This window comes from Camelus dromedarius, chromosome 34, assembly GCF_036321535.1.
Source record: "Camelus dromedarius isolate mCamDro1 chromosome 34, mCamDro1.pat, whole genome shotgun sequence".
NCBI classification, from domain to species: Eukaryota; Metazoa; Chordata; class Mammalia; order Artiodactyla; family Camelidae; genus Camelus; species Camelus dromedarius.
The window spans coordinates 6,968,859-6,990,896 of record NC_087469.1 but is presented as its reverse complement, the minus strand read 5'-3'; the positions used below and the strand labels follow the sequence as shown (position 1 = coordinate 6,990,896).

The window sequence follows — 22,038 nt, the reverse complement described above, 5'->3', positions numbered from 1 at the left end:
AGCTTCTCCCAGAGACACAGGGAGCTCAGAGCACCTGTTGGTCCCCAGCCGTCTTAGAGGATTAGGGGGCACAGGGGCGGGGGAGTGGGTTTGAGCCCTGAAGGAGGAAGATGGCAGACCCTATCTTCACACCCCCTGCCTCCGCCCTCCATCCCAAAGCCTTGACAGAAAAGATTTTTTGTTGAGTGTGTGTAATAGTAAAAATGTAACATTACATGTGCTCCATGTATATTAAGTAGACATATATATTAAGGCCGCGAAGGAGACCTTCAGCAAGCTGGGGGAGCCTAAGCCAACCCTCCTGGATCTACCTTTCCCGAGAATCTACCTCAACCACACAGAAAATCCCAGAGCTCGATTCCGGCTCCTTTCTCCCAAATATGCCCAAGTCTACCGCTAGGTTGTTAAGAGGGCTCTCCCGCTCCACCGGACGTGCAGAGCACGCATGCACTTCTCCCAGATTGTTTTGTCAATCCGGGGACCTGCCCTCTCACTCTCTACTCCCGAACAGCCCCCGTTTCCCAAAGATCTATTCCTTCGGTGCAAGGTGAGTGTCGGAAATTTGCAACGTTTGGTTTCCAGGCCAGATGCACACGGTGTACGGGGCAGGGGAGCCTCCGAGGGAGATTCTCGTCGTCGGTCTGATACAGCGATTGTTATAAACATTCCTAATGAAAGTGTACGGGAAGCTAGACCCGCCCCCGGAGTCGGTGCCCCTACTAGCCAGGCGCGCAGGAGAACACTTTTCCCTTGATCCCGAGGAAGCGAAAACGAATTTTAACATAAACATATTTGCATACGCCCCTCCCCTGACCCCGCCCCTAGGTGGCGCGGGCGCGCAGCCGAACGCCAGCGCCAGGGGGCGGGGTGGGGGAGGGGGCGAGTCCTCCGGGAGCCGGGTTCGGCTCGCGGCGCTGTGATTGGCCGGTCCGGACTCCGCCTCCAGTGCATGTCATTAGCATCTCATTAGTTGTCCGCTCGGGCTCCGGAGGAAGCCACCGCCGCCAGTCTGAGGCAGGTGCCCGACATGGCGAGTGCTGTGCTGCCGAGAGGACCCCAGTGTGCGGCGGCGGCGGCGGCGGCGGCGCCTCCCGGGCTTCGACTCCGGCTTCTGCTGTTGCTCCTCTCTGCTGCGGCACTGATCCCCACAGGTAGGTGTGGGTACCGGCCCGCTGGCCCCCTGAATCTCTTAAGGCATCCCAGTGGCCGTAGCTATGGAGGGGGGAAACGTTTCCATGACAACCTTCCCCCACTTTCTAAATCCAAATCGGAGGGAGTGTGGAGGGGAAACTCAGGGCTGAGATGGAAGAGGTTGAGGGGGTCGGTAACCCCCTTTTCGCTTGCCCATCTGGGTGTGAATTAGAGCCCTTAGGGATGGCTGCACCCACACCTTTTCTCCCAGCTTGGCGCGGGGTGCGGAGTGGAGTGAGAATGGGGGGCCTGGGGGCTGAAGAATATAGGGGAAGGGGTGGGTCGAAGGCACCCAGCAAACCTTCCGGACCCTTCCAAACTCGCTGTTGTCCCCGTAACTTGCAGGTTCTCCCGCCTTTCAGGGCTGCCCACTCACCCCCATCTCTCCCGCGGGGCCCCCAGTTCTCCACCCCCGAAACCACCCCATGGCTGACTAGCGGCCGCCTCCAGCGCGATTCCTCACTGGTCCACAGGACATCCCCGGACTTGTCTGATCGCTCCTGCTTTCCCCGCGCTCTGCCTTTCTCCCCTGTCCCCGAACCGCGCGCCCCTCGTGTCTCCCTCCAGCAGGATCGCCGCCCCTCCGCTCCCTCCGCCCGGCTGCGGGTCTCCTTGGCCCGGCTCCAGGCAGGGAAAGTTCCCCGGGCCCGGCCCCGTGAGGGGGAGGACGGTTGCTATCGCCGCCTCTGCGGGAAGGAACCGGGAGCCCGCAGCCCGCCTGCCCCGCGGCGTCCTCCGCCACGAGTAGGGACACGGGTTTTCCAGGCTGCTTGTCATTTTCGGCAGCTCGGGGGTGGTGGAGGGAGCGTTCGCGGCCACTGCGGCCAGGCGGACACCCTGCGGGCCTCCGGGCGCCCCCTGCGTGCAGAGCTTTCTTGGGAATTTGCCCAGGGGCGGCTCTGCACGCCCGGCTCCTTCCCTGAAGACGCCGAGCACTCGGCAGGAGCACGATGTGTGGCTGCCCGTGTGCCGGGCGCGTTAGCGCGGTCGGGAAAGAAGAGGGCAGTGTTTGCTTTTGCTAACAAAAGGGAGCCGGAGCTCTTCCCCAGCGGTGAGGCCGGCTGTGCTGCACCCTGCCTCCCCTTCCCGCCACCGCGGCGCTGGGCGGCCGCGCGGCGTCCCCGCGCCCCTGGCCGCCTGCTGCGGGCTCGGAGCGGGCAACCGAGACCAGGAGGCCCAGGGCCGCGGGGGGCGGGGAGGTGCAGGAGGGGTTGCAGCAGGGCTCGGCGTCTGCAAAGCCCCTCCTTGCAGCTCGGGAGCTGCAGGACCCGCGAGCAACAAGTGGCAGAGGACACCGAGAGCTCAGCCCCCACCTGCGGAGCCCCCGACCCGGGCGGGCGCAGCGCTGGGGCCACCGTGTCGCTCCCGGGGCGCCTCTCCGCTTGGGCTGTGCCTTTTGTTTACACGCTAGAGGACACACAGTTACGTAAACACCGCAGGAGACACGCTGTAGGAAATGGGGAGATCTGGGGGTGTTAGCTTTGGATTTGGGGGATACCAGGTTGGTTAGTACCTCCCCAGACAGGCTGGCAAGGGGAGCTCGGCTTGGGGAACCTATTGGGGATACATAGGGATGGGAATCTGGCAGCACCTTCAGATTCAGAGCAGAGGATTTTTTCTTCCATGCCACTGTCTCCGGATGTTTATGTGTTTTTCCTCCGTGAATTCTTAATTTATGAGTTACGAGATAATTGGGTTCAGCGGATGCCGGTGTGGTTACAACTTCATTTCGGGTGATGTCTCTGACTGGATGGGTTCAGTAAAATGTTCCTGAAAGAGATCCCTCGTGCTGCTGCATTGTAAAAAGCGCCAGTGTCAGTTAAACGTGAGCGCGAGTACAGGCTTGGTAACTGGCGCATAATAGAGGCAACAATAGACTTGTATTGGCTGTAAAAAAAAGGAGGGGGGTGGTGAACGCTGGTCGGGGATATTGCTTTTCGACTAAAAATGGGAGCCATGCAATGTCTCTGGGCAGCAGAGCAGGATCAGATTTTAATCCTCTGTCCAGCCTGCTCATTGAAGGCACCGGGTAGTAGCGACAGTACCATATTTGTAACTATCTCGCGGTAAGAAGTTGCCTTCCCAGCGAGGGGATATATGCTGACTTAGAAAGGAGCGGGCTGGAACTCAACCGTGCATGTCAAAGCTACAAGAAAATTCTGTTGCCAGTTACCATGGAAGCAGCTTCTTGCTCCTGTGTACATCCCTGTTTGTACAATGGTTATCAGATTGTGTTCAAATTAGAAAGTAATTGGGTTTGATTGGTAGTGAGGGGGTGAGGTGACTTACTTTAAATCTTTTTTTCCCCCTTTTAATGCAGTTTTTGATGCTGAGTTTGAGCAGGGGTGTTGGCTTAGTCCCAGGTCCTAGACCCAGAGAGTAGATTTCAGGAGGGAACCGGGGGATTTCTCTTGGGCTGGTCTTCTTAGTATAAGCTTTCTCAGAGACCTCCCGTTACCAGTCCCAGGATTAGAGAAACCTGTTGGTGTTGCTAACTTCCTTTTACAGCCTTGCTGAGGTAGCATCTAGGGCCATTGTGCAGTAGGTCCTGGTTCTGTCTTCCCCCGTAACTGAATCCACCTGTCTCCCTTGGAGAAAATCTCCCATCCCTCCTGTGGTGTTTGGATGAGATGGATGTTACTGAAATGCAGCTAAAATGGGATTGTCGAAGCTCACTCCTCAGTGTAGATCATGCCCCTTACGTTTTGGGTGATTGCGTGATGTTTGCCACCCGAGTGACTCAGTAGTTAATTACTCTCGTCTTACCTTTTCAGCATTAGAGAGGACGGCTGATGGGTAGGGGTTCGAGGTGGCGCTGGGAAGCCCTGGGGGCTAAGTGTTTGCCTGTCGTGGTCTGTCGAGGCTTGTACCCCAGGCACGGGGACTTTACAAAAGTGCCGCCCTGCTATTGTTGCCTTCTCCCCAACCCCCGCATCAGATCGACTCGCCGCAGGAGGGACTTGCACTTGTCTGTGATAGCTCTGATAAAATATCCCTCATTAATGCCACTTTATATTTACAGTGTGTCACTGGAGACGCACAAGGCTTCATTTAGTGACTTGTGTGACGAGACAAGCTTGCATTATTTGCCTGGGACATTTTGGAGGAACAAGAGACCCATTGAGCAATCTTTTGAAATGAACAAATACGGTAAAAGGGGGGAATAAAAGAGCAGGCAGTTCTCTGGAACAAAGAGCTTTATTCATATGGATGTTGTACATGCTTTATCCAGTTTTCCCCAATGGCCCTCCTGGTAGAGGGGAGTGGGACCGGGAAGAAGCCAACAGGCAGGACACTGCGCTTCCTCTTTGCTTTCCTGACTTTATATTCTTATCTGACTTGGTCCTCGGCTCCCAGGCTGCCCTGCTCATCTCACTTCGCTCCCTCTAAAACCCCAGAAGGTAACGGATACCTGGGTCTAAAAGGGAGATTGTGAAATCCTTTCTCCCAGCTCTGAATTTCAGCGGAAGAAAGTGCAAGCTACCTGTTGAGATGGACGGTCGTTGGCGGCTCTGTCGGTCGAATGGAAAGAGATGTCACTTTTCTAGGATATGTGTCAAGAAGTGGTTGATAGTGAAAGTCAGATGGGTAAGAGGTCTTGCCATTATAATATTAGCCTTACTATTTATTTTTAAAGAAACGCTGTGAAAACTGAAATCCAAAAATTTCATTAGTGGCGCTCTTGGAGTTTTTGCTGACTTTTGCCCACACCTGGTACATTTTGGCCTTGTGCAAAAGTGCATTTTTATTATTCCTTGGCCTATTGCTAAATGATTTTCAGGCTTTAAAAAACTGGTAATGTTGCTGTTACTGTAAACTCTCATTCTCTGGGTTTCTTCATGTGACATTTTAATGCTTAATCAGCCACTTGGAATTTACATTTTAAAAATGATTTTGTGGGTGCATGTGTTTAACAAAAGGCCCATTTTGATGTAGGAGAATCTCTTAAATTGGGCCAAACTAATCAATGCTATGATTGGAATGGAAATTTACCAGCATATGAGGAAATTTTATAAGAAATCCAAAGGATTCAAATGTTGTATCTTTCTTGGGAAGAATAATAACTGACCATTACACTGGGCATTTTTAACAGAAAATCCGGCACAGAAAGGAGAAATCACACAGCGACATCTGTTGCAGAATTGAAAATTTGCTGCTTTGAATTGCAAGCAATTAGTCCCACATAAGCACCTAATGGTATCAGTTAGTGTGTGTGTATGTGTGTGTGTACTCACAGAAATAGGTATATATCCACATGCATATATATGTACATAAACAGAAGCTTGCCCAGTATTCATTTTCACATTTAGAATTATTTATTAGAAAATATAACATTGTAACAAATTTTTTTTTCTGAATATCACCTGTTGATGAATTGGAGATACTCACGGAATTTTTGAAAGAGGAAGGATATTAGACATCATCTGGTGAAATCTCATTATTTTGCAGTGAGGCCGCCAAAACCCAGAGAAAAAGGGACCTTGCTTACCACTGAACTGAGGCTAAGTTAGTTACGATTCCTGGACAGGGAGCAAGTCCCTTGATGTCCAGCCAGTGAACCTTCTGTTCCCCCTCCCAGCAGGGATGCCCAGTGAGGGATATGGATCACGGGCAGACAATATTTTGGGTAGGAATGGTTTGTATCCTCAACGCAGCAGGAGTAATTGTTGTTCTAGGTAATAAATCGATGGGTCAGAGGAGTGACCTCTGGGAGAAAAGGACCAGTTTACGGTAACGCTGTCTTTGGTGTTGACAAATGATTCTGAAACCTCTGGACTTTATTTGGCAGCCGCAACAGGAATGTTGTCCAAAGCACCTTTGTAGGGGAGAGCTCCGATTTGTGTCGCTGTATTAAGTCGGATGCGTGAAGCTAGGCTTTAGACGTTTAAGCTAGGCTTTAGACGTTTAAGCTTTTGTTTTGTCATTTCAAAGATTAATATTAACAGTAGAACTGATTCTACATAACTAAAGAAAAAAGGAAGCATCCTTAAGAACAAGAACACATCTTGATTTGCTTACCAGGTACTTTGTCTCTTTCCCTTAAGGCAGGGAAAAAGCTGAGAATCATTTTTTTTCTTAAAGAAAAAAATTATTTTAGCAAGATGACTTTTTCTACATTGATTCTGTTTATTTTTTTTACTTTACTATGGAAATTTCCAATTATACACAGAAGTAAAAAGAATGCCACAATTAACTCTGCGTGCAAATCATTCAGTTCAGTAATTATCCACCTGTGGTCCATCTACCTTCTGTACACCTCCTCCCCTTCCCGGATGATTTTAAACAAATCCTGGACATCCTATCATTTCTTCCGTAAATTGCTTTGGAAGGAATGTCTGCACGATACAGCTCTTCCCCTACCCCCATAATCACAGCATCTTTAGCTCAAAGTGCATCTTCTCCACTGGTAGACAGGACGTTTGCCCTATTCCTGCTTTACCCAGGAAGGTAGGGTGAAGGCTTGTTACAGTGGGTCAAAGCTGAAGCAGGAACTGGAGAAGCCGGAGCATGATTACTGGCTGCACTGAGGAGAGCTTTTCGTGTGGTTTGGTTTATTTTGAGCAAGGTTTTGTTTGGATCGGATAAGATGAGTTTTATTGTTGTGTAAATATAGTTGTATAAGTATGCAGTAATTGTAACTAATCCCTCAACTGTGGTGAGCGATGGAGAACACCCTTGGTGAGATGGGCCATTTCTAGTTCTCAAAATGAGTATTCTCCATCCGAGGACTTCTGGAGGAAAGGCTGTTTTCTTTTGATGGCTGTGAGATACCGCATTCTTATACTTTTCTTTAAATATCTCCGTGGTATAAATGCCTTTGCATTTTGTGACTATATGGCTTAAAAGAAAAAAAAGTCTTTCCCCATTTCTAACTGGATGAGGGCTCATTTCAGCCTGTATTCTGTAACTGAAGTGATCACAAAATACCGACTTTGGTGTGGGAAACCCATACACACTGTAAGTATTTGGGCCTTATTTTTGTGGGGTGGGGGTGTGGGGTGGTAGAGAGAGAAAATGTTAGTTACTCTTTTTACATCTCAGTGTTTGCCCCATGATTTAAAACATGAATTTTTAATTTCAGCTAGAAAGATTCGAATGCTTCTGTGTTAATTTCTGAACTTCTGTGGTTTCTCAGCAAATAGACGGGTTCCATTTTTCCAAGTTTCGGGAAATGTGAAGTTTGTGTCGTGTGTGCGTGTTATGTGTGTTCAAAGAGGTTCTTTCTCAAATGTATTTAACATGGACTATACATCTTGAAACGTTTGATATTTTGGTTTCCAGCCAAATGAGTCATCTACACATGGGGATGGTTTTCAGGGGTCCTAGCAGCCCTGGCCAGGTAAAAACCCACCTTTGTGAGCTGGCCACGGCCATGGCACAGGAAAAGCACAAAGGAATGCCTCCATTCACGGTTTGGGGAGCGCCACCAAAAAAACGAACAAAAAGCCTTTGTTTGGAAACCATCCATGAAGGAAAGAACCCACTGGAATGTTTGTAATTACAAGTGGCACCTCCTTGTTTAAATTTCAGAAGCCACGGTTTCTTTTTCAGAAATTCAAATTGCAGGCTCTAGCCAGCAGCTGCTGTTGTGGTTAATGGGCACTTTCTCTTTGAAGATCTTCCAGTGCTGGTTCTCAAAAGCTTTGGTGCAGTTGGCCTTGAACTAGGGTTAGAAGAAAGGGAGATTGAGGTATTTATATACATGGCACAGCTACAATGACGTGTGGCCTTTATTGTTACTCAAAAGAAGAACTTGGTGGTTAAGATTGCACTAAGAAAAAAATCTCTTAGGACTGACAGGGGTCTTGAATGGGGTGATTCAGAGAGAGGTGAGGTGGGGAAAGTTCTCTCTTTTAGTTGATGTTTTACTGAAGTATAGTCATTTGACCCAACATTTTGATCTATATATTTCAGAAAAGTTAAATAGGCTTGAATGAAAGTGCTCTGATACATATTTCAATGCGACTCTGTTTGAAGTTGATATTCCAGTGACAGGGACTTTTAAAGATGCCTAGAATAAGTAGCTTGGTCTTGGCAGTCTTCCTTGGTAAGGTAGGCACTCTGAATCCTCTTGAGCTATCCAGCACTGGACGGCAGTGTCAAGTTGGAGTTAAGTTATGAGGTCCCCCGAGGGGGTGAGAGGGGAATCTGCCTAAAAACAAAGGATTCCCTGGCCCCGTCTCTCCCGCTGTCTGTACCGTATCTCCGTTTGGCTAGGATTAACCTAGAAGTTAACATGTCAGAAACTGAACCTTTCATCTTTTCTGCCACAGGTCTCCACTTTTCTCAGAGTCTCTGTCATTGCAAATGACATCATCATTGTCCTGGTCTCCAAGGCCCTGAAATTTGGAGTCTTTTTTTCCCTCCTTATCTTCCCTCTTGGACTGAAATCAAATGGGATAAAATGGGGTGGATTATTTCTCTGCAGTGTTCTCTGGAAGCCTCAATGTCCTCTCTGAACCACGCTTTACTAGCCTGAGCTTCCTCACCAGTTCCCCTGACCCCACCCTCTGCGAGTCAGAATTTAACTCCACTACGACAGTTACAATTCTTTCCTGGCCACAGGATCGTGACACTGCCCTTTCAGAAAACCTAATTTCAAATTCTTGCTTCTTGCACCAAATTCAAAATCCACATTATTTTGTCTCTAGGCTGTTCCTTCCTCGATTGCTTTCTCACTCCTTTTCTAATTGCCCTCGTTTCTTGTTACTTTTCAGCCCAAACCTGATGGGACTGGGAGACTGATGATTCTCCAGTGAAACCGAGGAAGAAAGTGGTTGCGGCTGATCTGCCTTCATCTAGTTACCTTTGCATAAAACTGCTCTCTGATCTGTTTTTCTCTTAACTATTTTCGTTTATAATCGTAGGATGGCTGAATCTCCTCGCCCACCTCAAGAATAAACATCTTTCCCTTGCATCTCTCAGTTTCACTAACACGGGCTTCTCTAAAATGTACACCAGCACAGACACTTCTTTTTCTGCTTTACAGGTGTATACATGAGTGTTTCTTTCCAGCGAGCCAAAATGTGTCGGTATTATTGCCATTAATTTAATGAAAAATGTAAACCTTGGAATGCAGAAAGCGGATTGTGCCTATTTGGTAGGACGGGTTTGCATCTGGGCATTTACTGTAGCTTGAAAATAGTGTAATTGACTTGACAAATTACAAGCTGGCAAGGTAAGGCTTTTGGACAAAACATTAAACCTTTAGGAGTTGGAAGACTTTGGAAGGGTCAGGGTCAGAGGGCCTCGCCTGGAGCTGTTGGCTTGACATAAATGAGATCAGCCCCTCTGAAGATACTCCAAAAGATGCCACCATGTTTGGTGTGTTTAGTTACTATGAAGTCCTACCCTGGGAGCCAGAGTGAAGTGCGCTAAAACCCCAGGCTTTATTAGCGTTATAACACTTTCAAGAGGGTTCACTTTGGGAGCAGTGCAGTGTCACTAAACACAGTCATCTCCCCCATCGTGGCAGGTGGCATTATTATTTGATGACAGAGAGGGTGAATTGTTACTGGCTTAAGGAAAAAAAAAATGAAATCTTTGTTTCTAAGTCTAACTGCTAAACTTGTTATCTTTAGGATCTTTGCAAAGCCTTTATCTGTTAATAATATTTGCTACAGTTCTTCCCTTATTTTTCTCCTCGTCTGGCATCCTTCCCCTGCAGAGTTCAGTTTTTGCTAGTGGAAGGTTATGCAGCATGATAACTCAGTGATATGAAAACTTGATTATCATGAAGTACTCTGGGATGGTCTTGGGGGAAATGGGTGTGTGTCAAATGCGGTTTGTATTTGGCTCTTTGCTGATTATCAGCCCGAGATAAGCCAAGCCTTTCAGACCTTACCACACGTCATCAGCTTCTGAATAGAAGAGAAATCCTGCTTCATTTCTCTTGCAAAAACCCTTTCTTAAACAATGAAAACTTCAAAGATTGGGAGAAAAACAAACCAAGTTAATTTAGAACCAAATTACTGCTCAAATGGTTTTATCTCTTAAAAGGTTCAAGTAGAGATTAGCTTAAATGACACTGAACTTCACTTTTCCTTGTGCATATCTCATGAGTGCTAGTCACCGTGAAGAGACCTCTGTCTCCTTTCTTTTGGTTTTTGTTAATAATCACTTGAATGTTAGTGGCTGTTTGTTTCTGTTTCTGGAAGCATATCTCTCCATCTCTGGGCCAGCTTGGCAAGCAGAAAAAAAAAACCCAGTTTAGGTTAAAGAACAGTCTAGAACTGGTGCTTTGAGTTAAAAACATTAAAAACAACCTATGTTACAGGGTGTTAAAAATAAAATAAGGTCGAATAGATGTACGCACTTGAGAAGGAAGTGTTTCTGTATAGATGGCGTTTATTAAAACAGCCACTGCTTAGTGATGGGGTTTATGTTTCCAGCTATTAGCACAACTACTAACCACGTTTGAAAGCACTGAAAAATTCTATGCTGAAAGGATTAATTCAGGGGGACTCGCCTGTCTCTAAGGTGTAACTGAAGAACAGTGACAGTTAAATTAAGGTCCCACATGGAGGTGAAAGTTTTTTCGAGGTAAATGGAATTATTCACTCACCTTGGAGAAGTAGACAGTGATTATAATCTCAGGTTTCTGGGCCTTTTAACAGAGACAGGACTTTATTATTTCACTTATCCTCTTATATTTCATATTCTATAGTTCAATCAAGAACTTACATTTCTGTAGCTAACCCATAAGGCACTTGGTAGAAAAATGAGAATTTAAAAATTATTTTCAAATCGAGAGTCTGTTTTTATTGAAGACATTGTGTTAGGTACAGTCATAGTTGGGTGGATTGATCCCTGAGAGTTACAGTTGATTTTTTTTCTCAGCTTTGATTTTGAAAAATGTCAAAACTGTAGGAAAGTTGAAAGCAAAGTATAACGAATGTTTATACACCCCTTACTTAGCTTCATCAACTGTCAACATTTTGCCCATTTGTTTTATTTCTTGCTCTGTAAATAATGTCTCTGCACATATCTTTTTTTTTTTTTTCCTGAACCATGTGAAAGCAGGTTGTAAGCTTGGTGACACGTCACCCGTGAATACTTCGGCACAAGAACTCCTGAGGATAGGGACAACTTCATATGCATCCTCAGTGCCATTATTACATTCACGAAATTTAATATTCAGTAATATTATCTAGTGTCTAGTCCATAGTCAAACTTCCCCAGTTGTCCCATTAATATTTTTTATCTGTTTGGTTTTCGGGTCTCTTTCTTTGGATCTAGACCTGTTCCCTTGCCCTCCACCTTTTATTAATTTTTTTTAAGGGAGTGAGGGGGCGGGGGGCATCCTTTTATGGCCGTGGCGTTTTGCTGAGTTCTTATCTGCTGGTTTGTAGCGCATCCCACAGTTCTGCACATTGTTTGCTCGTTTCCTCTGTAGTTCGATTCAGACTGTGATCGAAGGAAGGACCACCGCGAAGCTGATGTCACCTTTGAACATCACATCAAGACGGACATAATATAAGTTTTCCCTAATTTTAGCCATGGCGAGTTTGATCCCTTGGCTGACGATATGTTTAGTCATTTAGTTTATGTGGCTTTATAGATTTCTCCATTTTTGTCCCTTGGTAATGAATCAGTAATTTGTGGGATGTTTTGAGATTGAAGATCCTGCTCTCTCAACGACCCTTCATCTAGTGGTTGTAACAGCCTTGGTAATCCTTGTCTACATCAAATATTACACCGGTGGTTACACAATTGTGCTTTTTCTAATTCTGTTATTCCCCTGCGTTGGGTAGAGGCCTTCCTGAATAAAGAACTTGCCTTTCCCCTTCCTCTCCTTTTTTTTTTTTTTAAAATCATAATAGACTCAAATTAAAAAAAAAATTCAATATGATAAAATTTCTTTACCATCAAATTTGGCCAGCGGGAACCCCTTCAGTCTGGCTCTTGTATCCTTTTCATGCATCTCTGTTAATTTTTAAGTACTTTCTTATTTTATGTCACAAGAAGCTAAGCTCATCTTATTTTCCCTGCTCAAGACCTGGAATCAGCTATTTCTGTAAGAAGTCTTGGTTCCTTTTAGTGGGGAAGTGGTGTTTAGACATCAAAGAGGTGTGTTCATTGCTGTTGACTTTCGTTTCAGTGGACAGAACTAGGAGATACGTGTATATTTATTACTATATAAATTTATGTATATTTATATATGTTTATCTGTATACATTTTAAATTTATACTTATACTGATGCCTTCAATTCCAGTCTAAGACTAATGTTCTTTCTCTCCTTTTCTCATTCCTTATTTGTATTTTTCTTTGGCTGTGGTGAAAACCTTGGTTCCAAGCCACGTCAATGTCTTATAATTAATATTAAAAAATAGTTTTGGAACTACTCTACCAAGAACGCTGCAGACAACAAACCTGCCAAGTGAAGCTCAAGATTTTTTGCCATTCTTTTTGCCTTTAGAGTAAGTCCAGTGAGGGTTGACGATCAGAGTACCGGGTTCACAAGTTCATGAATTCGTTCCTTGTGTGTGTGTGTGTGTGTGTGTGTGTGTGTGTGTGTGATCAATGGCATGTGTACTAAGGAGCATTCGTTTCTGTCTCTGTTCAATTTTAATTTTTTTCCTATCCTCGTTGATTTAATTTTATATTTTGAACGTGTAAGTCATTAGCATGGTTCAAAAATCAAAACCGTATAAAGAAGTGTCACTTCCTTCCCGGTATTTTCTGGCCCATTCCCACCCGTCTTCCAGTTTCATAGCCAATTTCATTCTTTTCTCATACAGCTTTCTTATTTTTCTTTTTGAAAAGCAATAAGTAGTTACTTTTCTCAAACTTTTCTATAAACCGTGTTGACATCTGCCTGTAATGTCTTCTTATTTGACAAATCCTAGGTTCTCATGTATTAATTTGATGGTTTACTTCACTTGACTTTATTTTACTTTAGAAGTATTAAATTTTTTTTATTATTATTTTTACTATCTTCACATCTCTTCCATTCCTTCCTTCGGGGTAATAGTTCTCTTTGGGTAGTTGGAAGAATTCTGTATCTATTTTTCTTTTTTTCATTTAATTCACCAAGTTACTTGCAAGAAAATAGAGATTACCTCTTTTCATGTAGTGCAGTATGTGTCTCTGATGTTTGATGACTGGGCTTTACTTTGCTTCTCATCAATCATCACTTACCCTTCTCCTCATCCAATAACGTGGCAGATCTATGTCTCAAATCCCAATCCCCCAATTCTTCCTATCCTTATAAAAAAAGTTATGTTACGCAAACTGTAAAGTGCACAGCCCTTTGCATCTAAATCTCAGACAATGTTCTAAAGCTGCCTATTGAGCTTCTCAATCTGGATATTCCACAATTATCTCAAATAACAGTAACGATAAACAGCCACTGTTGTTTATTTAGTGTCTTCATTCACCATCTCATTTAATCCCCACTGTCACCCTGTAAGTGGTTACCCTCTTGCTTCGTTTTACAGATGAGGAAGCGAAGACGATGATAGGTCCCGTGTCCAAGAGACACAACTCGTAAGTGGTAGAACCAGGTCTGCCTTCAAAACCCACAGTTTTAAACACAACTGTATTTTCCTAAAGTTCAAGATGTCTGAACCTGAACTTAGCCTTTCTGCTCCCCGAACCTCCCTCGATCCTGTATCTTCTGTCCTGATGGAGGGTATCGCCAGTCTGCGCGATGAGTTGAATGGATCTGGGCGACGTCTTGGAGGACTTGGTCCTTCACTGCCCTTTCCCCCTCTGTTTGCGACTAAGACCTCCTTACCTCTTGCAATCACTTCTGTCTGTTTCACCACCACTGTCTCGGTTTACCCTTATCCTCATTTTACAGCGGAGGAAAGTAGATTTAAACGAATCTAACAGTCCCTTAATTGGTCCATTTACCTCTAGTCTCATCCCTTGTAATGCATCCTTAACACTGCTTCCAGTGGATCTTTCTGAGACTCACATCAGATGGTCACTTTCTTGCTTAGAATCTTGAAATGTTTTCTTGGCACCTTAAAGATGGCTTACACCCCTGCAGCGTGGCCTGCGGTGCCCTGACTTGCCTTCCTCCCACACTCACCTCTTGCCAGCTGTATACACCGTGTTCTTGCTGTAGGACTTGCTTCAGGAGCTGCACACCGTGTTCTCACTGAACCGAAGTAAACATGTCCTAGATGCGCGCCGGGCTGAAGCACCCTTAGCTAGACGGCTCCCTCCTACCCATCTTTCGAGATCCAGCTCCGAATTTCTTAAGGAAACTTACACGACCTCTCAGGTGGGTTAGCTGCCTTTTCCTTGTGCCTCTCTTCTGTACTTCCTTAATTTTCCAGCTTTCCCGGACTTATCTTCTTTCCTCCTGTCAAACATCCTTCTCCAAATTGCCCCAAGGTCCCCCTCTGTCCCTGTGCACTTCATACTTGTCCGTCTTGTTTTCATTAACAGAAATGCCCCACCCTCTCGACTTCCACGTCTGCATGTTTAAATCCTGTGAGTATATAAAGACCCAGGTCCGGTGCTTCTCTTTCAAATCTTAATGTAATTTCCAGCCTGAATGTATGTAGTATTTCCCTTTTAACTTACATTACAATTTCTCTAGCCATTCCATGATATTTAACGCTTCTTACCGTATTGTATGTTGATGTGTGTCCATGGAAATGTGTCCCCTAGCCTTTCTACAGGAGGGACTTCTTACTCATCTTTGTATCCTTAACAGCATGGAATACAATGCCCTGCGCATAGTATGTGCCCAGGAAACATTTGCTAAAGCCGTGAATGAATTGGAAATTAGGTATCCATTGCTCTTGAAGTCATTTCCAGCCCTTTCAGCATAAATGTGATCAGAGAATATGGTAATAATTCAGTCTTGAAGACCAGTATATAAAAATGAATCACTCCAAAGATTGTTTATTCACTCACCATTTTCCCGTTACACAGTCTGATTTGCACGAGGCCTTTGTGTATGAATTTAATTTAGTGGTTGTCTGATTATCAGCTTTTAGAACCATAGTTCCTAGTAGAAATTGTTTGTTCTCTCCTAATGGGTGAAGAGCTGACACTGTGTCTGATGTTTTCATAGCCTGAAGGACTGACTTTTATTGTTTGTTCATACTTGGTTGGTATCAGTGAGAGATTTAGACTGCCAGCCCAGGTAAGAGAACCTCTTTCCATTTACTTAATCTCTGTACCGTCCTGGCCTGGCTGGACTTTGTGTCCTTGCTCGGACTTCAGAATTGAAGCAACAAACCCAGAAACTTCTCTCAGAGGCAATCTGCTCCTTGTCCCCTCAGTTTTAACGAGAGTCTTGTCTTAAAGCAGGTATATTCTCAGGAGAGGCATGGTGAACACAGGGAAATTTAAACATCAGGGTAACAGTTTTCCTTGTACCATAATAAAGATATATGTGGAGTCAGTGCCTTCGGGATCAAAAAATAGATCACAGGCGTTGGATCAAATGTGAGAAATGGCTTGTTGCTGTGGTTTTTCTTTTTAAAATGAGATGGATAAGGCTGTTTTGTGGAGATGCTTCCGCTGTTCATGTGACTGTGTAGTTGGTGCTAAATAAGACTGTGGCAGAAGTAAGCTTATAAAGTTAATTGCCTACAACTGATCTAGTTTTAAACAGAAAGATGATTTCCTGTCCTTCTTACATAGAAAATGGGAGAGATTTCATATGCAGGCAGAGGGAGAGAGAGTTTGCTAATATTGCCTTTTAATTTAAGAGAAGTTTGGAGTTTGTTCTTCCCTGTGAATATAGAGGTGGAACCACTCTAACCAGAGTTTATTGCTGTAATATTTTTTAAATGCATTTGTGACACTGATATATCTGTGACCTTGCAGAGGCGTTTTTGAAGGGGAGGGGGGGGCTAGGCTTTTTCTCACTGTCATAAGTGATGTCTGCTCAATAACTCTAACTTCCTGACAGTATTGGGAGGGGAGGAGGACCAATCATAACTTGTTTTTATGGCCTGTATCTAAAGTGTTTCCTTCATATTCACATCCATCCATTTAGACTTCTCTCCTCCCTGCCTGAGGCATGCATCCAGCCTAGTCTGTGTTTAGTGCTTTAAATGCTTTGAATTATGGAGAATCGTAGCATTTTATCGACGCTTCCCTTGTAGCTAGATAGCTCTGTATTGTCTCAGGTTACACAGCTTGCATTTCTTATGCATTGTGTGCGGATTATTGCAATTAGTTGAGGTTTTAAGTGGAATGACGTCTCTTGATTTTGTGCCATTTGCCATTTTCCTGGTAGACATTTTTTCAGAGATTGCCTTCTTCAGAAATCCTTCAAGGTAGAGGCCTTCAACCCTTCCTTTCCACTAAATCTTGGTAAATACATCTTTATCAGTGTGACCTACTGTCAGATAAATAATGATTTGATAGCAGTGTTCAAGAAAAACTCTACCTTTGAGATACGCATTTTGTCAGTGTGTTAATGTACAGTGTATGATTGATACGACTCAAGACAAAGAAAAGATGAGTTAATCAATTTCTTCTAGAATTAGGTGGTTAATGCTTCAAGCATCCTATTTAAAAACAATTGCTTCTAGGTCCTGGTGGCAGGATTGCTTATTTCATTATTCTGGTCATTTGCATGAAAACAAGTTGATGATTCTTTAAATACCAACCATGATCAGTCTTCTTTTCCTCTTGAAATGTTATTCCTCAAGCACTGTATATTCCATTCATTTAATAGCATGTATCAGGTCTGGACAGTTTGAATTTCAGGCTAAAGTAGTAACAGAACTTTTCTTCACCTTTATTTTTTTAACCAAAAATGATGTGTCATTTTCATATTAATTTAGCCATGATTACATCCCTTTATCCTTGTTTCATAAGGTGGGTGCCTACAGAGTTACGCTTTAATAGAATATTTTTTGAGGTTTTAGGACTTTTTTAAAAATAAGGTCATCACCTTGACGATTTTGACCTGAACTTTTCATGAACTGAAGGAGCAAGAAAAGGATAAACTGGAAAAAAAAAAAAGATGAATAGATAATCTACTTATAATGGAATAACTGATGAGAGTGAAATTTATTTTATAACATTCATCTGGTGCTGGTTCCCAAAGCACTCTACCATTTCCACCAAGAGAAGCTCCACATTTATGTGTTGGCTCTCTATAGGAGTCCCTTTGAAAAAGTGTTTCACTCTTTTAAAAAAAGGATTTGAAAACCACAGGTCTAAACAGAATGAGTCCTTCAGGTTCAAAACAACAAGGCTTGGAGAGAATGCCACACAGTTTCCTGAGATCACATCCGGGCTGAGGCCAAAGCCAGGGGCTGTAACAAGGAACGTTCATCTGCCTCCTCTTTCCATATTCTCTCCGGGGCCCCTGAAGGTGATATGTGACTGTGGCCGCAGCAGAGGACTGGATAGGAAGCTGAAGTTTCAGATCACTGTCATCTCTGTCTTTCCATCAGAGGGATAGAAAGAAGGGAGCCGGCATGGCATTGGAACGTAGAAGGCTTTTTATTTAAACGAAATCTTAAAAACATGGGGAAGATGTCTACCGAGAAAGAGGTGAGGGGAATGGACATTCTGGGTTGGAGGAGGACAACGTGAATAAAGGCTTACAGGTAGGAAAGCTGAAATGGCCTATGAGAGATAGGATTAGTGAAAGATAGCTGGGGGCCAGATTGTGGCAAAACTTTGAATACCAAATTTCAATTTAATTCAGGAGGTCATTGGAAACTATTGAAGGGATTTTGAACAGGGCAGTGATGTCAGATTGGTGGTTTAGGAATACAAATCTGGCCATGGTTTGTGATTAGATTAGATATGAGAGATTGGTTAGGGGTATCATAGTTCAAGTAAGACTTAATGAAAACTTGAATTAGGGCAGTGGAAGGAAGAATGGAGGTAGAATTGACTGGAGAATGGGGATTGAAAGAAAATAAAGACTAGAAATGAAGGCATGCTTTGATTTTGAACTTGAGTGGCTTAGGGGAATGGCTCTTCCAATGAACAGAAATAAGAATCTCATAGCAGGTTTAGTAAAGGAAGACAATGAGCTTGGGTTTGGATATCTTAAACTTGAACTACCATTAGAACATGATGGAAATGTTCAGAAGGTTGTTTGAAATGTGGTAGGTACTCGAGTTTAGGAGAGAAGTTGAGAGCCAGAGGTACAGATCTGAGAAGTCATCTGTAAAGAGTTGGCTGATTCCACATTATGCATTGATTCGATCACTTATTTGATCCACATGTATTGAAATGCCCAACGTGTGCCAAACAAACATTAAGTTAAATGCTGGAGAGGAGCATATGAGAGATCTTGAAGGGACTGTTCTTAAAGGTAGAACCTTAAGGAAGGTGTGTTTTTAGGAGTCAGGATAAGGAACTGTGATGACCACCAGGGAAGACTAGTCAGAGGACTGGAGATCAGTGCTATAGATGGAGGAGGGAGTTGTAAGTGGGAGACAGACAGGGTTGATAGGGGAAAGAAGTCTGTTAACTAAGTTACTAAAAAGTCTTGAAGCGAGGTGGATTGCCTTGGAAGTAATGAACATTGGGGAGGAGGTTGTATATGAATGAAATTAGCCAGGTAACTTAGCCAGTCACACAGCAATGAAACACTTATTTGACTCCACATTCCAGGTTTTTGGCCTGGAGCGTACTACCAGGAGTCCAGTTCTCCGTGTCGTACACTAGTACACCACGTTGTCCCCTTACCAGGGAACTGTGGAAAGTCTGTCCATATTACTTAACATGTTTAATTAAGATTCTCAAGGTTGTGGTGTTGAATAAAGAGCAAATGAAAGAACCTCACCATTATCCTTGTTTTGCACGTAGTAAATGACGGTTTTGGCAAGCTTAAGCATGGATGGAAGCTGTTTTTCTGAAAATGTGCTTCTTTAATGACTACCACCAAAGAACAAAAACAAATCTGAGTGTAGCGCAGGGAACACTCTCAGGATGGCAGGACGAATCTAGGTCAGCTTAACGGCAACTCCCATTCTTCACAGATTAATGTCTGCTACCCAGGTTTTCAACGTGCTGGGTAAAGTCCAGAAGGACTGTGCACAGTTCCTTAGCGCATATTAGTCAGCAGGGGGTCACGAATTAAACTGATGTGTGGGAGCCTTTTGATTGACAGTTGACTAGCAAGAGTGCAGCTCAGGCCTAATATGGCAGCCTGCTGAGTTGTAGTCCGCATTTCCTTAACTCTTCCCTGTGAAAGAGAAATCCATGTGGAGTTTTTGCATATCATCTTTAGGACATGGCTCACCTCCTCCTATAGGTGGAAGGATCAGAAAGTCACTCAGTTTAGCAGTGGAACTCTGAAACTGGAGCGGGCTGTTCTGTTATCTTCAGCATCTTTTTTTCCAGCCATGCCTCTCCAGCACTCTTGATGATGGAAGTATTTTTCTATGAGGATGGAAGTATTGTATATCTGTGCTGTCCAGGATAGTGGCCACTAGCTGTATGTGACTACTGAACACTTAAAATGCGGTTAGTGTAAGTGACGAGTTGAATTTTCAATTATATTTAATTCTAGTTAAATTTAAATAGCCTCGTATGGCTAGTGGCTACCGTAGTGGATAGCATAGCTCTAGACTAAAGATTAAGAAGCCAATTTCTCCTGCGCCTTGGTATTGGAAGAGGGGTTGGATGAGGGCGTCGACATTCACTCCCGTCAGTAGGTTTGTATTGAATCTTGGACTCAGCTCTTGTGGGTATTCAAATTGTGCATTTTCCTCTGCTTTTCTCTTGCTTTTCATGGCTAAGAGCTTCTGGAAGACCTTAATTGTCTTTCCTTCATTTGAAGAATTGTCCCTTTTGGCCTTAGAGAGGTATAGCTCATCTGGTGCACAGATTAATAGCGCCAGCTTTGTCCTTAGAAAGCTAACTCTTGAAGGTTACTGTTACATGACTGTATGACTGTATGCCAGTTCACATTGTTACCTTTTTTTTTTTTTTGAGTGATGCCGAAAGTGAGTGAAATGTGAAAAAAACATTATTCATTTTAAATAGTTTTGACTGCCAGGTTAATGCGACTCTTAAGCGAAGCTTCATGAGGTCTGGCCATAGTAACTGCTTTTAACTTGATTTAAAGTTCTTAAACATTCTGAATTGCTTCACCTAATCTTTTTATACTGAACGTACAATTTTCAGGCTCTTTTTTATTTTCAAATCCATAACTGACAGCTGCTCAACACCTCATTCAAATAGTTTTAAGAGTTTTAGAGAAAAAGTTGGGACAGACTGGATTTACTGACATCAGTTGGATTGAGATATCGTGGATTTAAAGATGATAGAGAAGGCGAAAGAAAAATAGGGAATAATTGTCGCATGTTCACTGCTTGCCCAATGACAGTGACTTGAAGCCTAATAACTAACAAACTTGAGGGTTAGCAGAAGGACATCTGAGTTAACTTTCAGAACTTAACATAAGGAATAGATATTCCATTTGGAAACAGAATTTTCACATGTGGTCCCATTTGTTTTACGGTATTTTAAAGAATACTGGATGCACAGAAATGCGTGTATACCAAAAACTCACTACAGACTTTTTCTGGAGATACGTTCTACAGATTTTGAGGCTATAAACTCCTTGCAGGAGCTAAGTCTTTAGGGGAATCTGTGATGTCTAGTGCATAGCCAGTTATTTCTCAAATGAAATTGACCATTTTATAGGAGAAACAAGACCGTAAGTTCTTCCGCCTCTACTTGCAGTGACAAGTGGGACCTACCCTGTGACTCAGCTCAAAAAAGCTCGGTGCTATAGTGAATATGGAGAAGCTTCAGGGGGGTCCTGTTTGTCTACGAGTTAAATTAATGTGACTATAAATTTTGTCCTCGGTCTTTTAATGCCTTTTGAGTAAATGCTGCACGCATTTCTGTGTGGGAGTGAGTATGAGTGTCCCCTACGTGCTGGGCGCCGTGACAAGTACTAGATTTACAGAGATGAATTATATAGGGCTGCTTTGCTCCAGGGAGTTATATTTCAGTGTCTTGTGCAGGAGATAGTAAAACTAACAATGCTATGTGCTTAGAATTATAGTAGACAGAGTTTGGGGGTGCTGCAGAAGTGTGGAAGAGGCGTGCCTACCTCGGTGTGAAGACTCAGAGTCAGGAAACACTTTCAGGAGGCCCTTGAGTTGGGTCTTGAAAGATCGGTCAAAGAGAGCCATACACACAGTATGAGGAGTTTTTCCAGGTAGAGAGAGAACATGTGGACAGAGGTGGAAGCATAAAAAGCATGGGGGTGGGGGAGGTATAGCTCCGTGGTGGAGTGTGTGCTTAGTATGCACGAGGTCCTGGGTTCAATCTTAAGTACCTCTGTTAAACACACAAATGCAGCTAATCTCCCTCCCCCCACCAAAAAAACCCTTAAAAACTAAAAAATAATTTACAAAGCATGGGGGATTCTGGGAACTGCATAGTTTGGCATGGCCAGGGGGGAAAGCCTTTGAGGGTGCAGCCAAAGGTGAAGTTGGAGGTGGTACAGAGGAAGCTAGAAGATAAAGAAGGGAAAGCTGATCACTGAAGGAGCAAGGGCCAGGATGAAGGCCAGGAGGAGGCATCTGCTTGGAGAGGAGGATGTAGAGAGACCATTTTTCTTCTAAGATGAAGGTAATGGGACAGGCCTTGAGAAGAAGGATGGGTGTAAGGTAGGTTGTATGTAGGGGGGCTGAGGACCTGAGAGATGGAGGTGCTCCTTGGGAAAGCTGGAGGTCATGCTGTATCTGCTGATGTTCAATGGAGCCACGGAGTGGTGGAATGCTGGAGGGAGAAATGGGAAGCTTTGAAATGCCCTCTGTGGAAACTCAGAAGATTGTCAAGAGCACCCGGCTGAGGCTGGAAAGCTCATGGCAGTGACCTGACCACAGTCCCCTTGGCCTCCCCTGGGCAGCAGACCGATTGCTTCTCTTTTCCAGATG

General features: G+C 44.0%; 1 protein-coding gene across 9 annotated transcripts in view; it reads left to right on the top strand.

Moving 5' to 3' along the window:
* The first annotated feature begins 994 nt into the window (after positions 1 to 994).
* Positions 995 to 22,038, top strand: part of CADM1 (cell adhesion molecule 1) — a 321,388-nt gene continuing 300,344 nt past the window's right edge. For 8 of the 9 annotated variants that reach the window (XM_064482072.1, XM_031443640.2, XM_031443638.2 and 5 more), the window contains exon 1: positions 996 to 1,151. In XM_064482072.1, the coding sequence (XP_064338142.1) occupies positions 1,028 to 1,151 (124 nt within the window). In that variant the 5' untranslated portion in view covers positions 996 to 1,027. Of the gene's footprint in view, positions 1,152 to 22,038 lie in introns of all 9 variants that reach the window. The other variant, XM_064482070.1, reaches the window with a different exon arrangement.